The following is a 19,050-nucleotide window of genomic DNA, read 5'->3' on the forward strand; positions in this document are numbered from 1 at the left end:
CATAATTAAAGCCAACTAAACCAGACAGAGCCACAAAAGTGAATGAATGGTTAAACTGGCTTTGCCTGGTAAACTACTTTGCCTGGTAGTTCTCCCCTCATTGGTACTACAGAGTTTGCTGAACAGATGAGGGAAATGTTCTCAATCAATCACCTGGTCGTTCCAATACATGACGCCATGAAAAAGGGTTTCTCCCCACATAGATTTTTGCAGTCTTTGGTTGTTTGTCACTCCTAAATGTTTGAGATCATAAAAAAAATAATTAATATTGCCAAATGGTTAAGCCAGCCTTGTGGAGAACAACTACTTTCAAGGGTTTGCAGTTTTTTAGCCGTATTTGCATCACTGTAGAGAAATTTTGAAAGTTATTTAAATATCAATGTGTTGCGAAACACATAAGTTCTTAATGCCAAGTCTGACAGAAAGATGAAATTGAAGACAGGTTTTGTTTTTCAGAATCACCGTAAGTCCAAACGTATATCTACTTCAACAAAACAATGACTATTGTAGTGAATCATAATAATCTGTAAATCATAATAAAAAAAAACTGTAAAAAACAAAACATTTAAAGCCAAGCCACAGAGAAATCTGACCAAAAATCTGTAGGTGACTCTAAAGGCATCTGAGAAAGTTGGAGAACTTCTGAAACTTTTGACAAATATTGTCAAGATTTAGGATGGTGACAGATTTCTAACAAAAAGACCTAATGCTGAAACTGAATCCAAGTGTGCTTTAGTAAATTATTGGTTAAAGGGTATGTACATATTTGCAACAAAGATATATCAGTTATGTATTTCTTATATTTTGTCCTCTTGTAGTTGTTTTTATGCAAGCTAAAGCGAATATGTTACTTTAAAGGCAGAAGAGGCTTCAGGTATACCTATGCAAATATTGAGTTTTATCTTATTACTTTGTATAATTATATTTTCACAAAATTTATCATATCATTGTGTATATCTTGTACATGTTATGGAAAAATTTGATTTGGGAATAAGTGTCTCTTCTGCCCGAATTTATTTTTGTATTAAGGTGATTTATTTTTATTAACTTTTTATTAGAACTTGCACATATTGTATTTGTCTGAATGACTACATTCTTCTCAGATTTTTATTAAATTAGACAGTAAGTTCTCAGTGCAGCTTTTTACCTAAAACTTCTTCACTGTTACTCGAGTAATTTTTCAGATGGCTATCTTTCACTTGAGTAAAAAAAAAAAAAAAAAAAAAAAAAATATATATATATATTATATATATATATATATATATATATATATATATATATATATATATATATATATATATATATATATATATATATATATATATATATATATATATATATATATATATATGTATATAGTTATGTATTGTAATGATTATGTATTGTAATGGTGCTCTTACAAAGGAGTGAGTAGAAAATTACTCAAGTATTTGTTAAAAAAGAGAACTCAAATAATGAGTTCGTTATCATAATATTTGATTTTATATAAAACATTATATAAAACAAAAGTTATGCGCCAATTCTGGTTTTTAAAAGACTAAAATAGAACTGTGATTGTAAGTACAGTACCATCCTCTAGGTGGCGGTAGTTGCCTAACAGGGGCTCATCAGCGCGGCGCTCCTCCCCTTTTTAAAACCTCATTTCCACTGGTGTGTTCATGCTATTCACAGCTGTGAGGGACATCGACGGGGCATTTTTATGTGATCCGTCAGATTAAATGTGCTGTTTTTAGTCGAGCTGCAGTTTCAGTTTCAGTAAAATGTCGAGTTGGGGGAAGCCAGCCGCAGGTGTGCGGAGACCGTCCGGCAGTCCAAACGGAAGGTTAGCTTCTTTAGTGTTAGCAGCTAGCCTGCATGGAAGCCTCGAACAACAACTTCACCCAATTACAAGTGCATGTTTCTGCACCGGGAGCGCAGTTATATACTCCAGATACCATGAATAAATGGGTTCTTGTGTTGCAGTGCTCAGCAGCTGCGGTTGTTCCGGAGAGCGGCTCCGTACCCGAGCAGAGAAGAAAGAACCGAGGAGCTAAAGGATGCTCTGGACAGGTAAAAGCGGCTAACGGTGGCTAACACAACGGCTTTAACACATGACACTGTTACTGGAAACTATGCTTTTTAGACCATTTGTTTTCTGTGAGTGAAGGACTGGTTTGTTGTTCAATTTGTACTTTATAAATCGGCCTCTTATTATTTCAATGTGCTGTTTCTTTTACGTAGTTGAATAAATATGCATTTGAATAAATATGCATCTGTGAATGATAATAAAAAACCTGTAAATAAAGGCATCTGATATTTTAAAGAAGACAGTCTAGTATAAAACTTTCACTTCAGAGAAAATGTTACATATAGTCCACTGCTTGATGACATAATGTGGATTATAATTGTCATTTTAAAATGGATTTTTTGTTTAATCCTGTCAGTCAAAAAGGCAGATAGGGCCTCTGATTTGATGCTGCTGGTACTTAAAACAGTAACTGATCTCACTCTAATGGGCTAACCTGGTGGAGAAAATCCAGCCAACAAAAGAGAAAACTTGTAAAAGCTGAGCCTTGGTTAACAACAGGAATAAAATCATTAAGGGTGAATGGCATATGTTGATGTTTTAATTTAACACCATGAATTCTGTGAACAGCAAAATAATTGTTTGCTGTTCACTCTGTATGGTGTATTTTTGTTGCAAATATTGCGGTAAGCTGACTGGTCAACTGTTTTATTAAACTAAAACCACTCACTTTTAGCTGATTCTTTTTCTTTTGGATTTATTGGCTTCGTCAGTTGAACTGGAATCAAAATGTAAACATTTGAATGATTCAGTGAGAATCTAAATGTTAACCCTGGATCCAATTTGTTTTAAATAAAAAATATTGTTTTTCAGCAGGATTTTCAGTGTTTATTTGGGCTGTTTAAATTGTCATAATGCAGAACATTTTTTCAAGGTCAGACCTGGTTCTGTTTTTTTCAGAAATTAATTGATAAATATTACACTTTTGTTTTTATTTGGTGTCAAGTTTTCAGTTTCTACTGTTGTGCCTACTGTGTTTATGTGTACAAGTTACTTTAAGTTAAAAGGAAGCAAATAAGTTATCTGATCTCTGTCACTCTGAATACTGTACTCTACTGTTGGCTGCTGTGGTTTTTGCTGCAGTGTGTGCTGTATCAGTTCCATCGTCACCTTTTGGGTTTTTTTCTTTTTTAGGTCGGCTTTAACAAATGTACACATTTCAAGAGTTCAACTGTGCAGACATTTTGAAAATAATGCTTTGCATATACATTATATAACAAGAGGAAATTATGTGAAAATTCCTGCTACCTTTGCTTGCATTACTGTACCTACCTCTCCAGTCTATATTTTCGGTGCACAGAAATCTGTATTGTATTACCTCCCAGGAAAACTCAATGAAATTCAGCACATTGAAACCTGTTTTGCTCTATTTTTAGTTATGAAGAGCTGGAACAGCTTCAAGGTTACTCCACTAGTGTAAAGTTTGAGGCATACAAACCTCAGCCAAGTGGTGAGACTTTCATTTTCATCATGCAGAATTTTTTATGTTTTTAAAATGACTACACCTGATCACTTAAATTATTCCCTGCTTCTAAATGTGCACTCTCCTCCACCCATCCCTCTACCTCTTCCCAAATTTCTTGAAGTCCTGAACCCGCCAGTCAAAACCGAGGTTGTCAATCCGGCGGACAGACGTAAAGCTTTGTACCAGAAGTTCTACAAGCAGGTCCAGGAGGAGAGAAAGCCAGCCGACTGCGTGGTCCTGTCCGTCACCAACAAGTTCCTGTGAGTTTTCCTCTAGCAGTTGTTCAACTTAACAGTTAAGCTGAGTTTTGGAAGCTCTGCTTGGGATATTTAGCATCCACTAATGAATATTTATCATTTTATTGCACCTTCAGGATGTGTTATGACTAATTGAAACACTTTTTCAGAATTGCTGTCAACTGAGAATTTATTTGAATTTCTTATGTTTCTTTTTAAACTGCTATCAATAGAGTATCTATTTCCTTTTGGGTATAATGGTGAATAATTTCACTATTGGTGCCATTATTCAGCACATATGTAATGCATCAATGCTAGTTCTTGACTGCTCCACTAAATAAGACTTAACCTTATGGTAGCAGATATTTGAAGCCAATGTGATGGCAGCTTGGTTTGAGCTGAACCCATATAATCATACATTTTTGCATTAAATTTTCAAATGAAAAAGAAAAATCTAAATAATGCAACAGGTAAGGAAACTTGGCACAAATCATTCAAGAACATAAAACACAAAGGCCAGGATTTGAAATATTTGAGCTACATGTTGCATCTAGTTAAGGTTTCTGACTCCACTTCAGACTGAAGACAGACATGAAGTTTTGTTTCTTTACTTTCAACGTAACGTGGATCAGCAGATGTTCATATTAAAAACAAACTTACATCTTTGAGGCATCCTCAGATGAAAAACTGACTAATAACAATTACCACTTATTTTGGAACATAAACAATATTATTTTGGAACATAAACAATATGCAGTCTTCTACATCAGTTCCAGTTATGTTAACACACATCACTATAATATCTTGATTGTTCACTATGCATCTGATTGGTATTTGTTTTAGTGCAGTTTCAGCCCTAACTTAAACTTCAGTTTATCTTAAAAAAAAAAAAAAGATTTGTTTTCCATTCTTTTATTCAGTCATATATACACACACACACACACACACACACACACACACACACACACACCACACACACACACACACACACACACGTATATAAATTCACCCATAAATGATCACTAAACATTTAACATTAAAAGTTGATCCTCTTTGTTGGCTCTTGTTGCTGTGGCGTGGTTTAGCCAGGTAAGTTTTCCTTCATGATGAAAACAGGGAAAGTTTAAAAATGGGTTGCATTAAAAACAAACTTTTCTTCACCAGGTTGGAAAATGTTTTTAAATATAAGCTTATGTGGAAAAAAAAAAAAATCAATCACACACTAGAACAAATGCAATAGGCAGCCTAAATCTTTACATTAATTCTTGTCTATCAGATAGCAGAAACATCAAAACAGCTGTTTCCACGCATGTAACATTTCTATGGAAGAGGTGGGATATTTAATTACTTTTTCAGCTTTTATTTTGCATACAACATTCACACGTTCTGCTGAAAATGCAAATAAGTTGGCTTCTTGTTCACTTACAATACACTCCCTGACAAAGTCAAACACAAACCAGTAAGAGTCCAACTCAGACATTATTTGGTTCAGATAATTTGATTTCTACAGAACTGGTCTGTCTAGAATAGATGCAACACTTTGGCTGAATGGAGTTTTCAGCCAGTTACCAGATATTCAATCAATCAGAACAGTGGCTGTAGGTCAGCAGATACAGAAGACGCATTAAAGACACTTTAAAGGTCTTACTTTTTGCTATACATGAAGAAAACGGTTTAAAACAGGACTGTCTTTAACTTTGTTTCAGGTTAAATCACTGGCCACTTTATTACACCTTTCAAATGTTGGCTTGCCTTCACAATTCTTGTAATTCTATTAAAGATTCAATAAGCTTCTGACATTCTTTAGTTATTTTGTTCTTCTTGAGAACAAAATGTCTAAAACTGAGGTCAAAATGAATGATATGGCATCATTCATTTTCTGCGGTTTCCTTGTCTCCACTTCATGAGAATTTCGAGTTTCACCACAATCCAAAGATGTTCTGCTCAATCGGGTGACTGATGTCCATAATCATCAGATTGATGGACAGTAGTCATAAACAGGACCAACAATGTTATTCAGAGAAGCTTCGCAGTTTAAATGATGATTGGTATCATACTATACAGATTGGACCCAATAAAATATTCAATACATCTTTGCTTGGTTGTCCGCAGCCTAGAGCAGTACCAGCCAGGACAATCCAAGTTTTCATGTTTATGCCAAGTATAGACCTCCTCCAATAAATCAAGACTTGTTGGAAAAGGTGACATTCATCCAACCTGTTGTTCAATTTTATTGTATTGAAGCTTCAGGTTCCTATTTTCTGATAGTAGCCACACTGTAAAATTGATTCATATATTTAAAGTTCTTATTAAGCAAGTTGCCTTCAATATTTGTAGATACTTAAGTGCATTGAGTTTCTGTCATTTAGCTAATTCAGTGTTTGCGGTAACAGGTTATGAAACTGAAGAAGTTTCTAATAAAGTGGCCAGTAGATTATTGCGTCCTAGAGAACATCATGTACTTTTCCATTATCACACCAATCTACAGATTAACATTAAAGAGTTGTTGCACATTTTATATCTGAAAAAGACCTGATCGCCTGAAACTCAAGAAATAAGTTTTGTTTTTAAAAATATATATTTTAACTGAAGAAATAAAAATCTTCACCTAAGAAATGGTTATTTTATATGCCATCTAATTAACGCAACACGGAAAAGTCTAGTTAACAAAGTGTTTCTCTTCCTCTCAAAGGGATTACCCCAAATCGCTAAGCCAGTGCTTGCAGGAGCGTGGCCTGTCAGTGGAAATGCTGTACCTTCAAGCGGAATCGGGCCTGACCCGGGCCCTGCAGGATGTCCGAGCAGACGGCTCCCCGTTATGTATACTGGTGGAGCAGAAAAACGTAGCTCTGTCCTCCTGCACTGTTATCATATTCTCAGAGTCCCTCAAAAGTAAGTCCCTACCCCTCGTAATCCTTCAAGCCCTCCCCAGAACATGTACGTTACAACCCTCAGTTCTTTAAAACTCTTTCCACTTCAACAAAAAAAAAAAACTGCATTTTGCTCTTAACACATCGACATAAAAGTTTCATAAAGCTTTCTTATTCTGCTCATCTTTTAAACAGGCACTAAAATTGAATTCTGTTGAAGCAAATACACACCATTAGCACTAAACTTTTTAGGAAATGGCCTCTGAAATAAACACCATACCAAAACACATAAGCAAACTCTGAAGCCTAGAAAAAACTAAACATGATGATTGCAAAGATGGGTCATTTGTTCTTTTTGGCTTAAGCTGAAACCTTCACATTTTCAGAGGAATGAACCACTAATCATAACCCTGGCCTTTTATGTGGGTGTCCTGTTTCAGTTTGACCTGTGTAAAGACTGAGTGACCAGATTGGAAGTTGACTGAGAAAGGTAATCAGAGGGAGTATTGCTGACTCACTGCCAGTTTCACTTTTGTAAAAACTGTAGTAGGGATTTTAAACATTGCCTTGGCTGACTTTAGTGGTTGTTTTGTGAAGGGAGAGATGGCCTAATTAAATATTTAATTACGTCAACAAGTAAATGACAATGACAGACCAGTTGTGACAACTTTCTAAAGCAAAAATATGTTATAGTCCATCCTGTTGAGAACCATTTTGTGAATCAATCACTACCATTTTGTGAAATTGAGATCGCATTATTTGCATTTTATAAAACGGAGATGGCTATATACTATGTCTAAGGTAGAATCAAAATTTGCATTGCCACAATCACAAAGACCAACTTGGATGCAATACTTGGTCAACTATGAAATATGCACATCTAACTATATTTAGAATATTTATGTTCACGTTAAAATTTACATCAAATGTGAGTAATAACCAAAGTAATCCAACTTTTGTGTCATTACTCATGCAGGAAAAGAAAATCAGAGAAATTACTTCCAAAACCTTCAAGACTTATAGACCATTTGTTTGAAAAATGGGTCAAAATTTATACAGGAGATATTCTACAGTTATCATTAGTAAAAAAGTTTTTTTTCCACCAAGATATTGATAATCTGATGGTTCAATACTCATTTCCTGTGTCCTCCCAATTTTCAAACCATAACAAAAATTTTTGGAATAATTTATTTGGCTTCTTGTGCACAATACCTGGATTATTGCAGACATTTTATGGCAAACATTTACTGTATATTTTACAGATTTTGTTGCGCGCCTGTCAGAAAAAGTTTGGTTTAACCAACAGAACAAATGACCCAATGAACTGAAACACAACTGAAGTTGGAGTTGTGGGGGGAAGCTCCTTATTTTCATCTAGATTTCAAATTTGAAGCCAATTACAAAATCTAAACCTGACTTTCATTTACGTGCAAATCTGCATATAAGGTAAGTTTCGGTTTTGTAAGGGGAAAAAAAGGCTATAAATCTAGAAAATATATTAGTGCTGCCACAATTGTAAGAAAAACACATTTGTTGGCTGTCGCACAGTGACTAGTTACAGCAACATATTTAATTTTCTTCTGAAATAACTGAAGTAGTTTTGAATTAAATCTGAATTTACAAGTGGAAATGGGTGCAACACATGCTGCTGCTTAACCCACACATGACCACCATTTAGGGGAAATGGATAATTTAATCAAAAGAACATAACATGAAAAACAAAAAGAATAAACACGTTTTGTCATTACACAAAACATGCCTTTTGTTCTTCAGCGTGTGTCCCAATCATTTAAGCACTTACTCTTAAAACAAAATGGAGACTTTTGTCTCCACATTTCTCTGGTTAAATAATCAACAGCCACATAAGCCAATACAAATGCACAATGACGCCACAGACGTCCTTTACACCAATGCAACAGTTTTTGAAAAGTATGAAGCTGCAGTTTTTCTCTTAAACCAATTATGACAAAAATATTAGACACTTCAAGTTTTGATGAGTAGGCAGTCCAGCTAACTCATCAAAATTGAGTGAATAAATCAGTTATTTTCCCTTTTAGGATTACAGCTTAAGACTAAACTTAAATGCACAGTTGAAAAAAAAAAATACAATTATTGAATTTTCTGGATCATGAACAAAGGAAAACTTCAACTGAAGAAAACTATTTATTGCGATTGCATAAGCTCCACACTGTTACGCATTACCTCCTTAAACATCAATGTTTTAAACGTAAATGAATAATTAAAAATAAAATCCATCTGATTATGATGGAAAAGAACAACTAAAAACCTTTTCTTCACTCTAAGTTGAGTCTCCTTCCAGTTCGGTTTTAACGCTCCCGTTTTCCTCCCAGTCCACCGTAACATGCCAAAAGACCAGGCTCTGGACTTTGTGCAAGCAGAGTGCAGTCGCGGACTCCTCAAGGAGAGTTCACCAAGGGATCCTGCAGACATCGCAGCACAGGCATCGCAGCTGCTGGATGACTTTCTGGATCGAGAAAAAATTGCACGGCATACAGTTCCCTCCGAAATCAGACATCTCCTCTCTCTTCTTGCCGACGGGGTGCATCTGTATTTGGAGGAGCTGGAATCCATCTCAGAGTATGTCGCTTCCCGACAGGACCATTTGCAAGGTGAGACACTGGTGATTGATTGGGGCTCAAATAGTCTGAAAAATGGCTGCAGTTTGTTTTTTTTTCTTTTTCAGCTCTGGCCTTAGGTGATGAGGATGATAAAGGGAACATGATTCCCCCAGGATTGGGGAAACCCCCTCCTCTGCTTCCTACTCCACCTGGGCCACCGCCTCAGTCTGCCTCACTAGGATCTCTTGGGGACCACTCTCCACCTGTATCTGTAGGTCTGCTGCCGACACCAGGTCAGGACTGCAAGCAGCTACATCCTATTTTACTGAATCTACAAGCAGTTACCAATAGGCATGAGCTGGTTCCAAAGTATACTGTGGTATGACAAAGTTAGTTTCAAAACCATGAAAATATTCAGTTCTGTTCCTGTGGTATAGTTGTATCGTACCGGCTCATGCCTACTTACCATACTGACAGTGATTATCAATCCTTTGGGGACGCACTGGTATTTTTCATCTTTGTGTCCTGAAATAATTTCCTCCTCAGGCTCTTTCCCCAAAACCAAACCTCCTCCACTCCTGTCTTTGCATCGGACTCCTCCTGGGATGTCTTTAGGACTCCTGGGTTCCCGGGTCCCCCCGTCCTCTCTGGATCCGTACGGAGCTCCAGGTTTGTCCCGAGGGCCGCTGCTCCACCACGCTCCTCCGCTCTACCCGGGCCTCCGGTCCAGGCCCAGGGCGGCCCCTCCGTCCTTGAAGGGTTCTCGTCCTCCTCTTCTGTCAACGCCAGGTAAATCACTTCATTTGACATTTTGGCCTTTTTAGACAAACTAATTGGAAAATTAGTTTTCAGATGATTTCTGTGAGTAAATAATTATTTTTATGTTTTTACAGTTGGCCCCCATATGCGACTGGGTGGACCAAGACACTGAAGGCTGACACTGTAACACACAAAGCGTTTTAGTATTTCAGATGACTTCAGACCAGGACGTTTCCAGAGATGTTTCTTATTAAAATAGTAAAACAGTAAATTTAAGTAATACATATTTTTCATGTTTTTGATGCCTTTTTTATTTTTTTCAGATTTTAGCCTCTTATTTGCAGCAAGAGGTTAAAACGTCCAGCTTTATTTGAAATTTTCTGTCATTTCTTTTTCTGAAGAAGTTTCAAATTTAAGGAGGAAATGTAACTTTTTCTTTGGCGTTAATATCAGCTGCACAAAAGTTTAAACATGATTCAGCTAAAAAAACAATTTCTTGTGATTTATTGTGTAGGATTTAATTTTGATATGCTACATATTTTTGTTCTTGATAAAACTCAGTTAAAAATGTAAATGATCATCACTAAGCAGCCTGTCCTTTTATTACTGCATTGTGGATGGAAATTTCAGATCCCCAGGACTCAAACGCACCAAACTCTGAAGACATTAAATATAACTGTTAGATGCATTTCTTTTTAAAAGGCCTGTATGTTCTGTATTTCTGGTAGTAAATAAATCTTGTCATTTTTTTTTCTTAGATGTAAATATTGAGTCTGATTTTCTTTCAGTGCAGTTCTGTGAAGGTTTACTTTGGAAAACATTTGAAATGCTTCAGTGTTTAGTGAGAACTTTTCGATCTTTAGTTCAAACAACAAACACGCATCACATTTATATAACAGGCAGCTTGTCAGCTGTTGTTGTGTTCATTTTATTTGTTTGAAATATTGTAAGAAATATTCCAGCAGAAACTCCCGAATGAATAAAATCCTTTTTTTTTTTTGGGGTCATTTTAGCCTCTTTTGGGCTAAAAACATTTCCATGAGATTCAAACAAAATTCAGTTTTTCTGTTCTATGCAATAAATTGAATTTACTGAGTTTAGTATTATGTATGGAAAACCCAAATTGTTCCTCTTTGTCGGTGTTGGTTCTGTGTAATTAAACCCCTAATTCAAAGGGACATGTTTGAATCAACGTCACTGTGTATCTGCATCCATGAGAACAAGACAGAAATGTCTTTAATGTTTGTGGGAACATTCAGATGCATCAGCAGTAAAGTAACAGCTCTGTACATTTATACAAAAGTAACTACAAGGAAATGAAAGTAAGTTGTTGGGAGAAGCGAAGGTCATAAAGTAACAGCTGCTGAAGGGAAGGATCTGTGTTGACACTCTGTTGTGCATCTGGGATGCAGCAGTTTGTCACTTTTGGAGCTCTCTTAATTCAGCAACAGCTTCCTGCAAGAAGTAGGGGCTAATGATGTTTTAACCAGAGTTAACTGAATCGAGGGAGCATCCAAACAGAGCTGGCCTTCCTGTTGAGTTTACTGCTTTCTAGCTACGCTCCAAAATCTCCATCTTTCTCTAATTTTGCCTATATTCTTGAGTAAATATTCTAGTACACTATAAATAAGAAAAAAACTAACCTGCAAGTAACTTTTCAACAAGACATGGAATCTTGTTTTAAGTCAATAATATTGATAAGGTTCTAGTTCTACTGGTAGATTTCACTTGACATTTCCCCCATGTTTTAAGTGAAATAATCTGTCAATGGAACTAGTACTTTTAGTTTTCTATTTATGCGTTTTATACTGTTCTGTTAGTTGCTTGGTTGTAATGTTAAAGAAAACTTTCATAACTAGTTTTCCTATTTGGCATATCATGTTCATGTTGCCTTTACACATTTTAAACCCTAGAGGGCGACACAGTCCAGCTTTTTGTTTCTCCACAGCGGTGAAAGCTGAACTTCATGAGCCAATTCAGTTTTTACATTCTGCTGTAGTCAATATATTTAACTAATATATATTTAAGCCATCAGTCATGTTCAGGAAATATGTGGAGGGTTTTAAAATGCAGAGAAGTGTCTCTTACAAAGCTCAGCAGAGGACACGAAATGAGAAGACGGAGTTTTATTTAGAGATTAGCATAAAGCCAAACATTTCAGAAATCTCTAAATAACGTACACAAATTCTGACAAGTGAACGTGAGTCACATAAAAACCACATATATAAATGTAAATTTGGGATGTTTAACAGTGCAAAGACATGATTCATATAAAATATTTGACAATATACAAAATTATAAAAATTGGAAATTTGTGAGAAATAGATATTGGAACTAAATGTTTATTTTTGTTTGAGGTTTAAATGTGAAGGTGATCTTTTTCTCACAAGTTGAAGTTTGTCAAGTTTTTCATAATTCTTAACTTCATAACATGGGATGAATATGCAGCCATGTTAATCTCATTGCTTTTTATGGTATATAACTGCATGACTTAGGTTTAACATAAAGAGCTTCTCTTGTTAAATTTGATTTACCACATTTTATTAAATATGTTGAGCATTAAACAAATGAATATTTCCTCAAACATTTCTCAACAGTTTAGTTTCTTTTCCCCATAAACCTCCAATTGTTTTCCATAAGAGAGAGAAAATCCATCTCCTTATTTTAAAAGTGTACCATAAGTAAGATCATTATTATTACTGTCATCATAGCGGATGAAGTGGGAGTTAAAGATGCTCCGACTCAAACATACACAACGTGAATATGGCTGAATGTTCTCCTCATGGAGCCTCCTCCTCGTCTTCTCCAGCTGTGGGAGCGCTGCTGTGAGGAGCCCATCATCTCAGGAAGTAATGGACAACCGTCTCCACCTCATTACACCAACCCACACACACTCTGATTGGACCCGCGTCTGGAAACAGGATAATGCTGCTGTTCTGGTGTCTTAAATTCATAATTTCAACATTTCTCTCTGGGTCTCACTTTTATCTGATACTTCTGCAGGTTTCTGATCACAGTTTGCATAATTTTTTTTCTTATGAAATGTATTTTTTTTTAGAGAAAAAGGAAACATGCAATGTTGATTGCAATTCACTGTAATCCACTTTTATTGTGTATTTCTCCTTTTTCTTCTTTGAGTACATATTGGTTCATATTTTACCATGTTCCAACTTCAGCAGAATTTAGAAAAGCTAAAACATCAAATGCACAGCCACATATTGAAAAGACCCACACCTGAACAAGTTTTCCCAAAATTACCTCAGGTTAACGGCAATGAGATTTTAGGACCATTGTAAATGGAGAAAATGAGTCAATTTCTGTCCAAACTCTCAGAAAGTTTGAAGTTAAGCTCAGAAATTGTAAGGAAAAACAAACAAACTAGAAAATTTCAGAGTTTCAAAAGTAAAAAAATTGTCAGAAAAAAATCAATCTGAATTTAACTTCAGACATTTTCTATAAAAACAAACACATTTCAGTTTGAAAAGTTTAACATTTGCTAGAAAAATCTAATGGAAAAACCAGTTTTAAAAGTTAAAACAATTCAGCCTTTGGATATTTATGAGTTTGAAATGTTGACAGTTTTTGACTTTTGACACTCAAAGTTATACGTTTTTTTATAATGAAAATTTGTCATTCAAATTTTTTTCTTAGGGGATGCTCTTCTGGGATTATGAGGTTATTGTCAAATTTTCAGCTTTTTCTGAAATTTTCTTATTTGTACTTGAAAATCTCAGTTTTTGGCAGAAATTTGCTCCTTTTCTGCCTTTTAATCTGTAGTGGCCCTGATACGTCCTTGTGGTTATCAGCTCTTCTTCCTCCAGCTTTAGAAATGGCATAACATCTTGAAACCACAAAGGGTTTATGTCAATCTGGTGTTAACATAAAGAGCTTCAGAAAGAATAGCTGAATATTCCAAAATCTACAAAATCTTGTGGTTTAGGTTACATGGAGTGGCTGACATCTCTCACTTGTGGGTAAATTTCACACAATTGGGATTTTGAGTCATGATCTTTATGTAGAAGACGCAACTTCTTGTACCAGGATCTCATTTTGTCTGTCAAAGGACTGAACTGGATCATAGCTGGACCAGTAAATCCAGAAAATCCACTTTTTAGTTCATCTCCTTCTTCACCTCAAAATACCAGATCAGTCACTGCAGCGGTCCAGACAAACCCAGAATCATCTAACCCAGAATCATCCCTAAAAGACGGCACATAAAATGTGCCGTCTTTTAGGGACAATGCTCAGAGACTCATTCTCAGCCCCATGAAGCACTCTGCCTTTTCCTAGAGGAAAGCCATGATCTCAGATTTCGAGAAGTGAACCACTTCATGCTCGGCTGTATAACAGTCCGACTCTTGCTAAAGTTGTGGCTTGAAAGCAGCAGCAGAACCACAACATCTGCAAAAAGCAAACAGACTCTGACATTCCCAAAGCAGACAGTCTTCTCCCCATGATTACGCCTTGAAATCTGGCCCAGGAAGACCACAAATGGTTTGGGAGGCAAAGGGAAGAGTTCTGGGAACAAGTTTGACCTTGGAGTGAAAATGTTAAGAGTTGAGTTTTCAGGCTTTTCATGAAAAGCATGAGTATTGTTCCACGGCTTAAAGAAATTCAGACGTTCAAGTCATAAAATGTTATCTGGTAACACTTTACCAGACAAACAGGTCAAATTAAATCTAGCAGTGCACAATTAGATTAAATTACTGAATATATAAGTCACTTTCCTAAAAATTACAGGATACTTTGACTTATAAGTTACTTTCTAAGACTTAGAAGTTACTTTTCTAGAACCTAGAGGTCAGTTTGCTTAATCTTGATCAGTTTCCTAACTCACTTTCCTAGAAATTATTGGATACTTTAGCAGAACTTATAAGATACTTTCCTTAAACTTAGAGGTTACTTTTCCAGAACTTTGAGACTTCTTTGTCTGAATTTGCTAGATGCATTTTGGAACTTACTCAAAAGTTAGAGGTTGCTCTCCAAGCATGTAGAAGCTAGTTTTCATCAATTAAAAGATTTTGTTTTTACTCGTCAACACTTTCCCAGAAGTTACTAACCCAGTGCTGCTTCCATTAACTTTACGAGTCTTGTCCTCACATTCTCTTAACTTCCAGTTTGTATTGAAAACTTATCAGGCTATTTTTGCTCATTTTATTAGGTAAGTTCTAGAATGGTTCCTCAAAATAAATCACTTATAAATAAATCACAGAACACAGCCTTGTTCTTCAAAGTGCCCAGTGTGTTCCCTGAAAGTTACAGGAAAGAATATGGGCTATATTCTGCATCGTTCCCATCTCAGTCCAGAATAACGCAGATAAACAGGTTTTGTTCATCAGCTCTTCCATCAGCTTTGCTCCTCATGTTTTCTCACTTCTTCTACATCCCCACCTTTTGAATTGCGTTGTTTTTTCTCCTTTTTCACAAACATCAACGTAAGTCTCTGTCATTAAAACAATTGAGAAATCAATTTTCTGTACTGTATAGTTTCAGTTTCCCCCCCTCCTCTTATTCTCCCTCCATGCACCTTTCACTTCCCCCTCTCCTCCTCCTCTTCTCCTTTTCCTCCTCCTTTCTCTGCTCCCCACTGGATATCAATCAGAATCTATCACTCCACCTATTCCTGCTGCCTTTGTGTCAGAATTCACAGGAACTTCACGAAATAGGAAACTGTTTTATTGTTACATCGAACGCTCGCTGTGTGTGTTTTTGTGAAGGAGTGCGTTGAGCTTCAGTGGCAGAATTAATGGAATGCACACACACACACACACACACACACACACACACACACACACACACACTCACACACACACACACACTCACACACACACACGTCCTTGCCACCCAGCATCACCATAACGCTTCCACACACACTCGTGCGTTCATGCACACATTAGGACATTAGGGTGTTAATTGTTGTGATAACACCTTCCAATAACAAGACTCTAATTATCAACATGTTTGGCTGTGGGAGTGTGTATCTGGCACTTGTGCGTAGATCGTGGGGTGAGCGTTTCTGTGTGTGTGCCAGTGTGAGGTGTGGCACTGAGGGAGGAAGGTTTGATGATTTTCGAACATGCTGCTGTGCCTGCTTCGGTGTGAGGGGTGGATGCTCTCATGTATGGGGCGATGATGTCTCAGTCTCAGTCCGGATTTGCATATGACAAGAGGTCTTTTGTTGTTTAGTTAATTGCAAAAGGCTCTGCTTGAAAAATGACACCACCACAATGCATTCCACTGAATGTGTTTGTTGTATTCACAGAGAGAGATTTTTGCAGATCTTTGTCGTGTTTCGCAGATCATATGGTGTCACAATCATCCTGCAGAGCCAAACTGGAAGACATGTGTCATCATTTGAAGGAATAATTTTTGAGTTTTAAATCTGGACAGGAGCTCTATAGTTGTCAACAGCCATTATCTGCTGACTCTAATACCAGAAAACTGGCTCTGTCTGAAAGTCTTACTGTGCAAACTGCTTTACTAATGCCAGCTTGTATGTAAACCAAAGGACAAAATTTAGTTTTAGCTGGACAATTTGTTTTGACTTATGTCCTCCAAAGCTCACAGAGCTAATCATTCAGTATTGTACACACTTTCTTGACGGCTGCTTTATTTTTGAGCACACTGTATTACTAACTTCTAGCAGCTAGATAAGGGCTGTGTGAGGCAAACTGTTCTCAATGTCAAAGTTGCATGACAAAAATCACAGTCTCATCTCATTCCTTCAATCTTATCACAACCCAGCTACCCAGCTGGCAAACGTTTTGCCCCCCTCTCCATGGAAAAATATTGTGCATATTTGCATATTAGTTTGAATTATAAAAACTGTTCAGAAAAAACATTAACAAACCAGATTTGTTTGAGACAGCTGCTTACCGAGATAAGAACTCACAGCACAAAGAAATATTTTAGATTGAGTTTCACATATAAACCTCTTCAGATTCAGAGAACTGGTCCAATTTTGATACTGGTTTGTATTCTTATCCAAACCAAAGCAATGCACCAGAGAGGCTAAAAGGTAGCAACACAGGTTGATTAACAGTTGCCAGCTGGGCACTTATGTTCAGCCTGGATGGATTTAGATTTAAAACAATTCATTCTGAAATTTATTTCTGATCGGAAATAAGATAAGTGTTTCTAAAAAAGATAGAAAGATGTAAAATTTGATTTATACCCTGAGAAAATCTTTCAGGATCTCACAGCGATCAAACTCTCCTTGACAATTTAACTCTCATGATGACGTCCAGCTCAGAGACGTTGGATGACCTTCTTACCATCACCCTAATCTTTAGCATCCTCCACTGTTTCTCTATCAAACTGAAGTCGGGACTGTTACAGGGCCAACTCAAACCTTTAATATTACTTTAAGCCTAAATCTGCAAGCACCATGAATTATTTTGGGCTTAGTAGAGAGGAGTGACGCCACGGTGGCTCATTGTGGAAACACCCGGGGGACCAGCACATCCTGCACCATGTGGTGAACATAAAACCCTCGGACAATGCCAACCTTCAAGGTGACCTCCATGAGACCCTCCTCATTCCTGATGGTTTGCAAACTGAATCATTTATACACCAATCACAAGGCTGCATGTAGAAGAAATTGTTTATTGGGTTTTTGTTCATTTGTTTAAAGCTGCAGCATGTAACTTTCATTAAAATGTTAGATATTTTTTTTACATATTTATTAAAATTATCATTTTATTGTGACAGTATGATATAAAAAAAATCCTGCTGTCCTCTGAACAAACACACTGCTCCTTCAGAAACACCCAGCTAGTTCACCACAACATAGCCTTCCATGAACGCTACGGCTAGTTAGCATGCCTATTGATGACGCCGGATAAATGGTTTTTCAGGAAGTTGTTTCTCTGCACATTTAGCAGCATGTGCTCAACATGTACGTTGATTGAAAGCACTAAGACCCGCCTCCCGACCCTAATTGTTTGTTTTTACCAGGGAGCCAATATTAGCACTGAGAGGAGTTGGATTATCTTAATCTGTTCACAAATTTTTGACTTTTGAAAGTCAGAAATGTCTTTGTTCTAGAAAAATTCTTAGATTAATCTAAAGATTTATGGGTTTTTCAGTGGAGATATAGTCTTAATTAGTGTTTTTTTTCTATCTACAATGGCCCTAATATGCATTCTTACAACGCAGTCACGAGATAATGTAAATTTCAGTGGATATGTAAAGAAAAAACAACATATTTAGATAAATAAAGCAGGACTCTTTCTTTCAGAAAAGCAGCCAGTGTTTTACAGTGGAAGATGATGCAGGCAAAAACAAGGTCTCTGTCTTCTAAAAACATTTTTACCCTTGTTACAGCAGAGATCACATCATGTCGACAAAATGCAGCTAAAAAAGCCTGAGAAACCCACAGCCTCTTCATGAGGCAGGATGTTTGATGGTGACTGGCTCTCATGGAGGCTTTAACGGCCTGGTAGGTACTGAACAGACTGCTGCTCGGTTTCCCGGCTGGTTGACTGTTTGACTGGCTGTCTGAGTGGGCGGCTGGCTTCTTGCCTGCCTACTTGCTTTACTGGCTGACTGGTTGGCCCCATGCCTGATTGGCAAGCTCACCAGCCTCAGTCGTGTCCCAAGCCAAGCCCCTGCGCCCCTCCAGATCTTAATTGGGTTAAGTTTGTCCGCCACAGATAACACTTCCTCTTTCTTCGGAGAGTATGGAAACAAAAAAAATGGCCTGGCAATAATGACGCTCTTTAACGGGGCTCTTTTCTGCTTTAGGTGGAGGAGAATTAGGATAAAGGGGGTGGGCTCCCTGCAGAGGGACAGTGCCGGGGGAAGTGCGCCATTGTTCCGCGCTCAGCGCGCAATGAGAATCGAGAGAACGACGAAAGAAAAGCGAGCGAAGGAAAGTAGATTTGGTTTTCGTTGTAGGGCTGTCACATTGCCACGGTTTCTTTTTAACAGCGTCTCATGGCACAGACACACACGACCCTGAGAGACGGGGCACACACCCAGGACTACAGACGTGTCATTGTGTGTGTGCACATGGCTTTCACACACACGATTTCCCACTTTCCTGTTCAAAACTAACACAAAGAAAATGTTCTTT

The 19,050-nt window shown here is 37.1% G+C and overlaps 1 protein-coding gene across 1 annotated transcript; it reads left to right on the forward strand.

Annotated features, from left to right (window-relative positions):
• Positions 1–1,631: 1,631 nt before the first annotated feature.
• Positions 1,632–10,731, forward strand: si:ch211-216l23.2 (uncharacterized protein LOC565061 homolog). The gene is made up of 9 exons (XM_055050850.1): positions 1,632–1,822; positions 1,963–2,049; positions 3,442–3,515; positions 3,652–3,790; positions 6,459–6,658; positions 8,988–9,266; positions 9,341–9,508; positions 9,762–10,004; positions 10,109–10,731. The coding sequence occupies exons 1-9, from the start codon at positions 1,761–1,763 to the stop codon at positions 10,144–10,146; spliced, it is 1,290 nt and encodes a 429-aa protein (XP_054906825.1). The 5' UTR covers positions 1,632–1,760; the 3' UTR covers positions 10,147–10,731.
• Positions 10,732–19,050: the final 8,319 nt, after the last annotated feature.

This window comes from Poeciliopsis prolifica, unplaced genomic scaffold, assembly GCF_027474105.1.
Source record: "Poeciliopsis prolifica strain line A6 unplaced genomic scaffold, Auburn_PproV2 SCAFFOLD001, whole genome shotgun sequence".
Classification (NCBI taxonomy): Eukaryota; Metazoa; Chordata; class Actinopteri; order Cyprinodontiformes; family Poeciliidae; genus Poeciliopsis; species Poeciliopsis prolifica.

Bases quoted from the DNA above. Each gene is read 5' to 3' on its own strand.
- si:ch211-216l23.2 (XM_055050850.1), top strand. From the start codon at position 1,761: ATGTCGAGTTGGGGGAAGCCAGCCGCAGGTGTGCGGAGACCGTCCGGC. The intron at 2,050-3,441 runs GTAAAAGCGGCT...CTCTATTTTTAG, and splicing joins CTAAAGGATGCTCTGGACAG to TTATGAAGAGCTGGAACAGC. The intron at 9,267-9,340 runs GTGAGACACTGG...TTTCTTTTTCAG, and splicing joins CCGACAGGACCATTTGCAAG to CTCTGGCCTTAGGTGATGAG.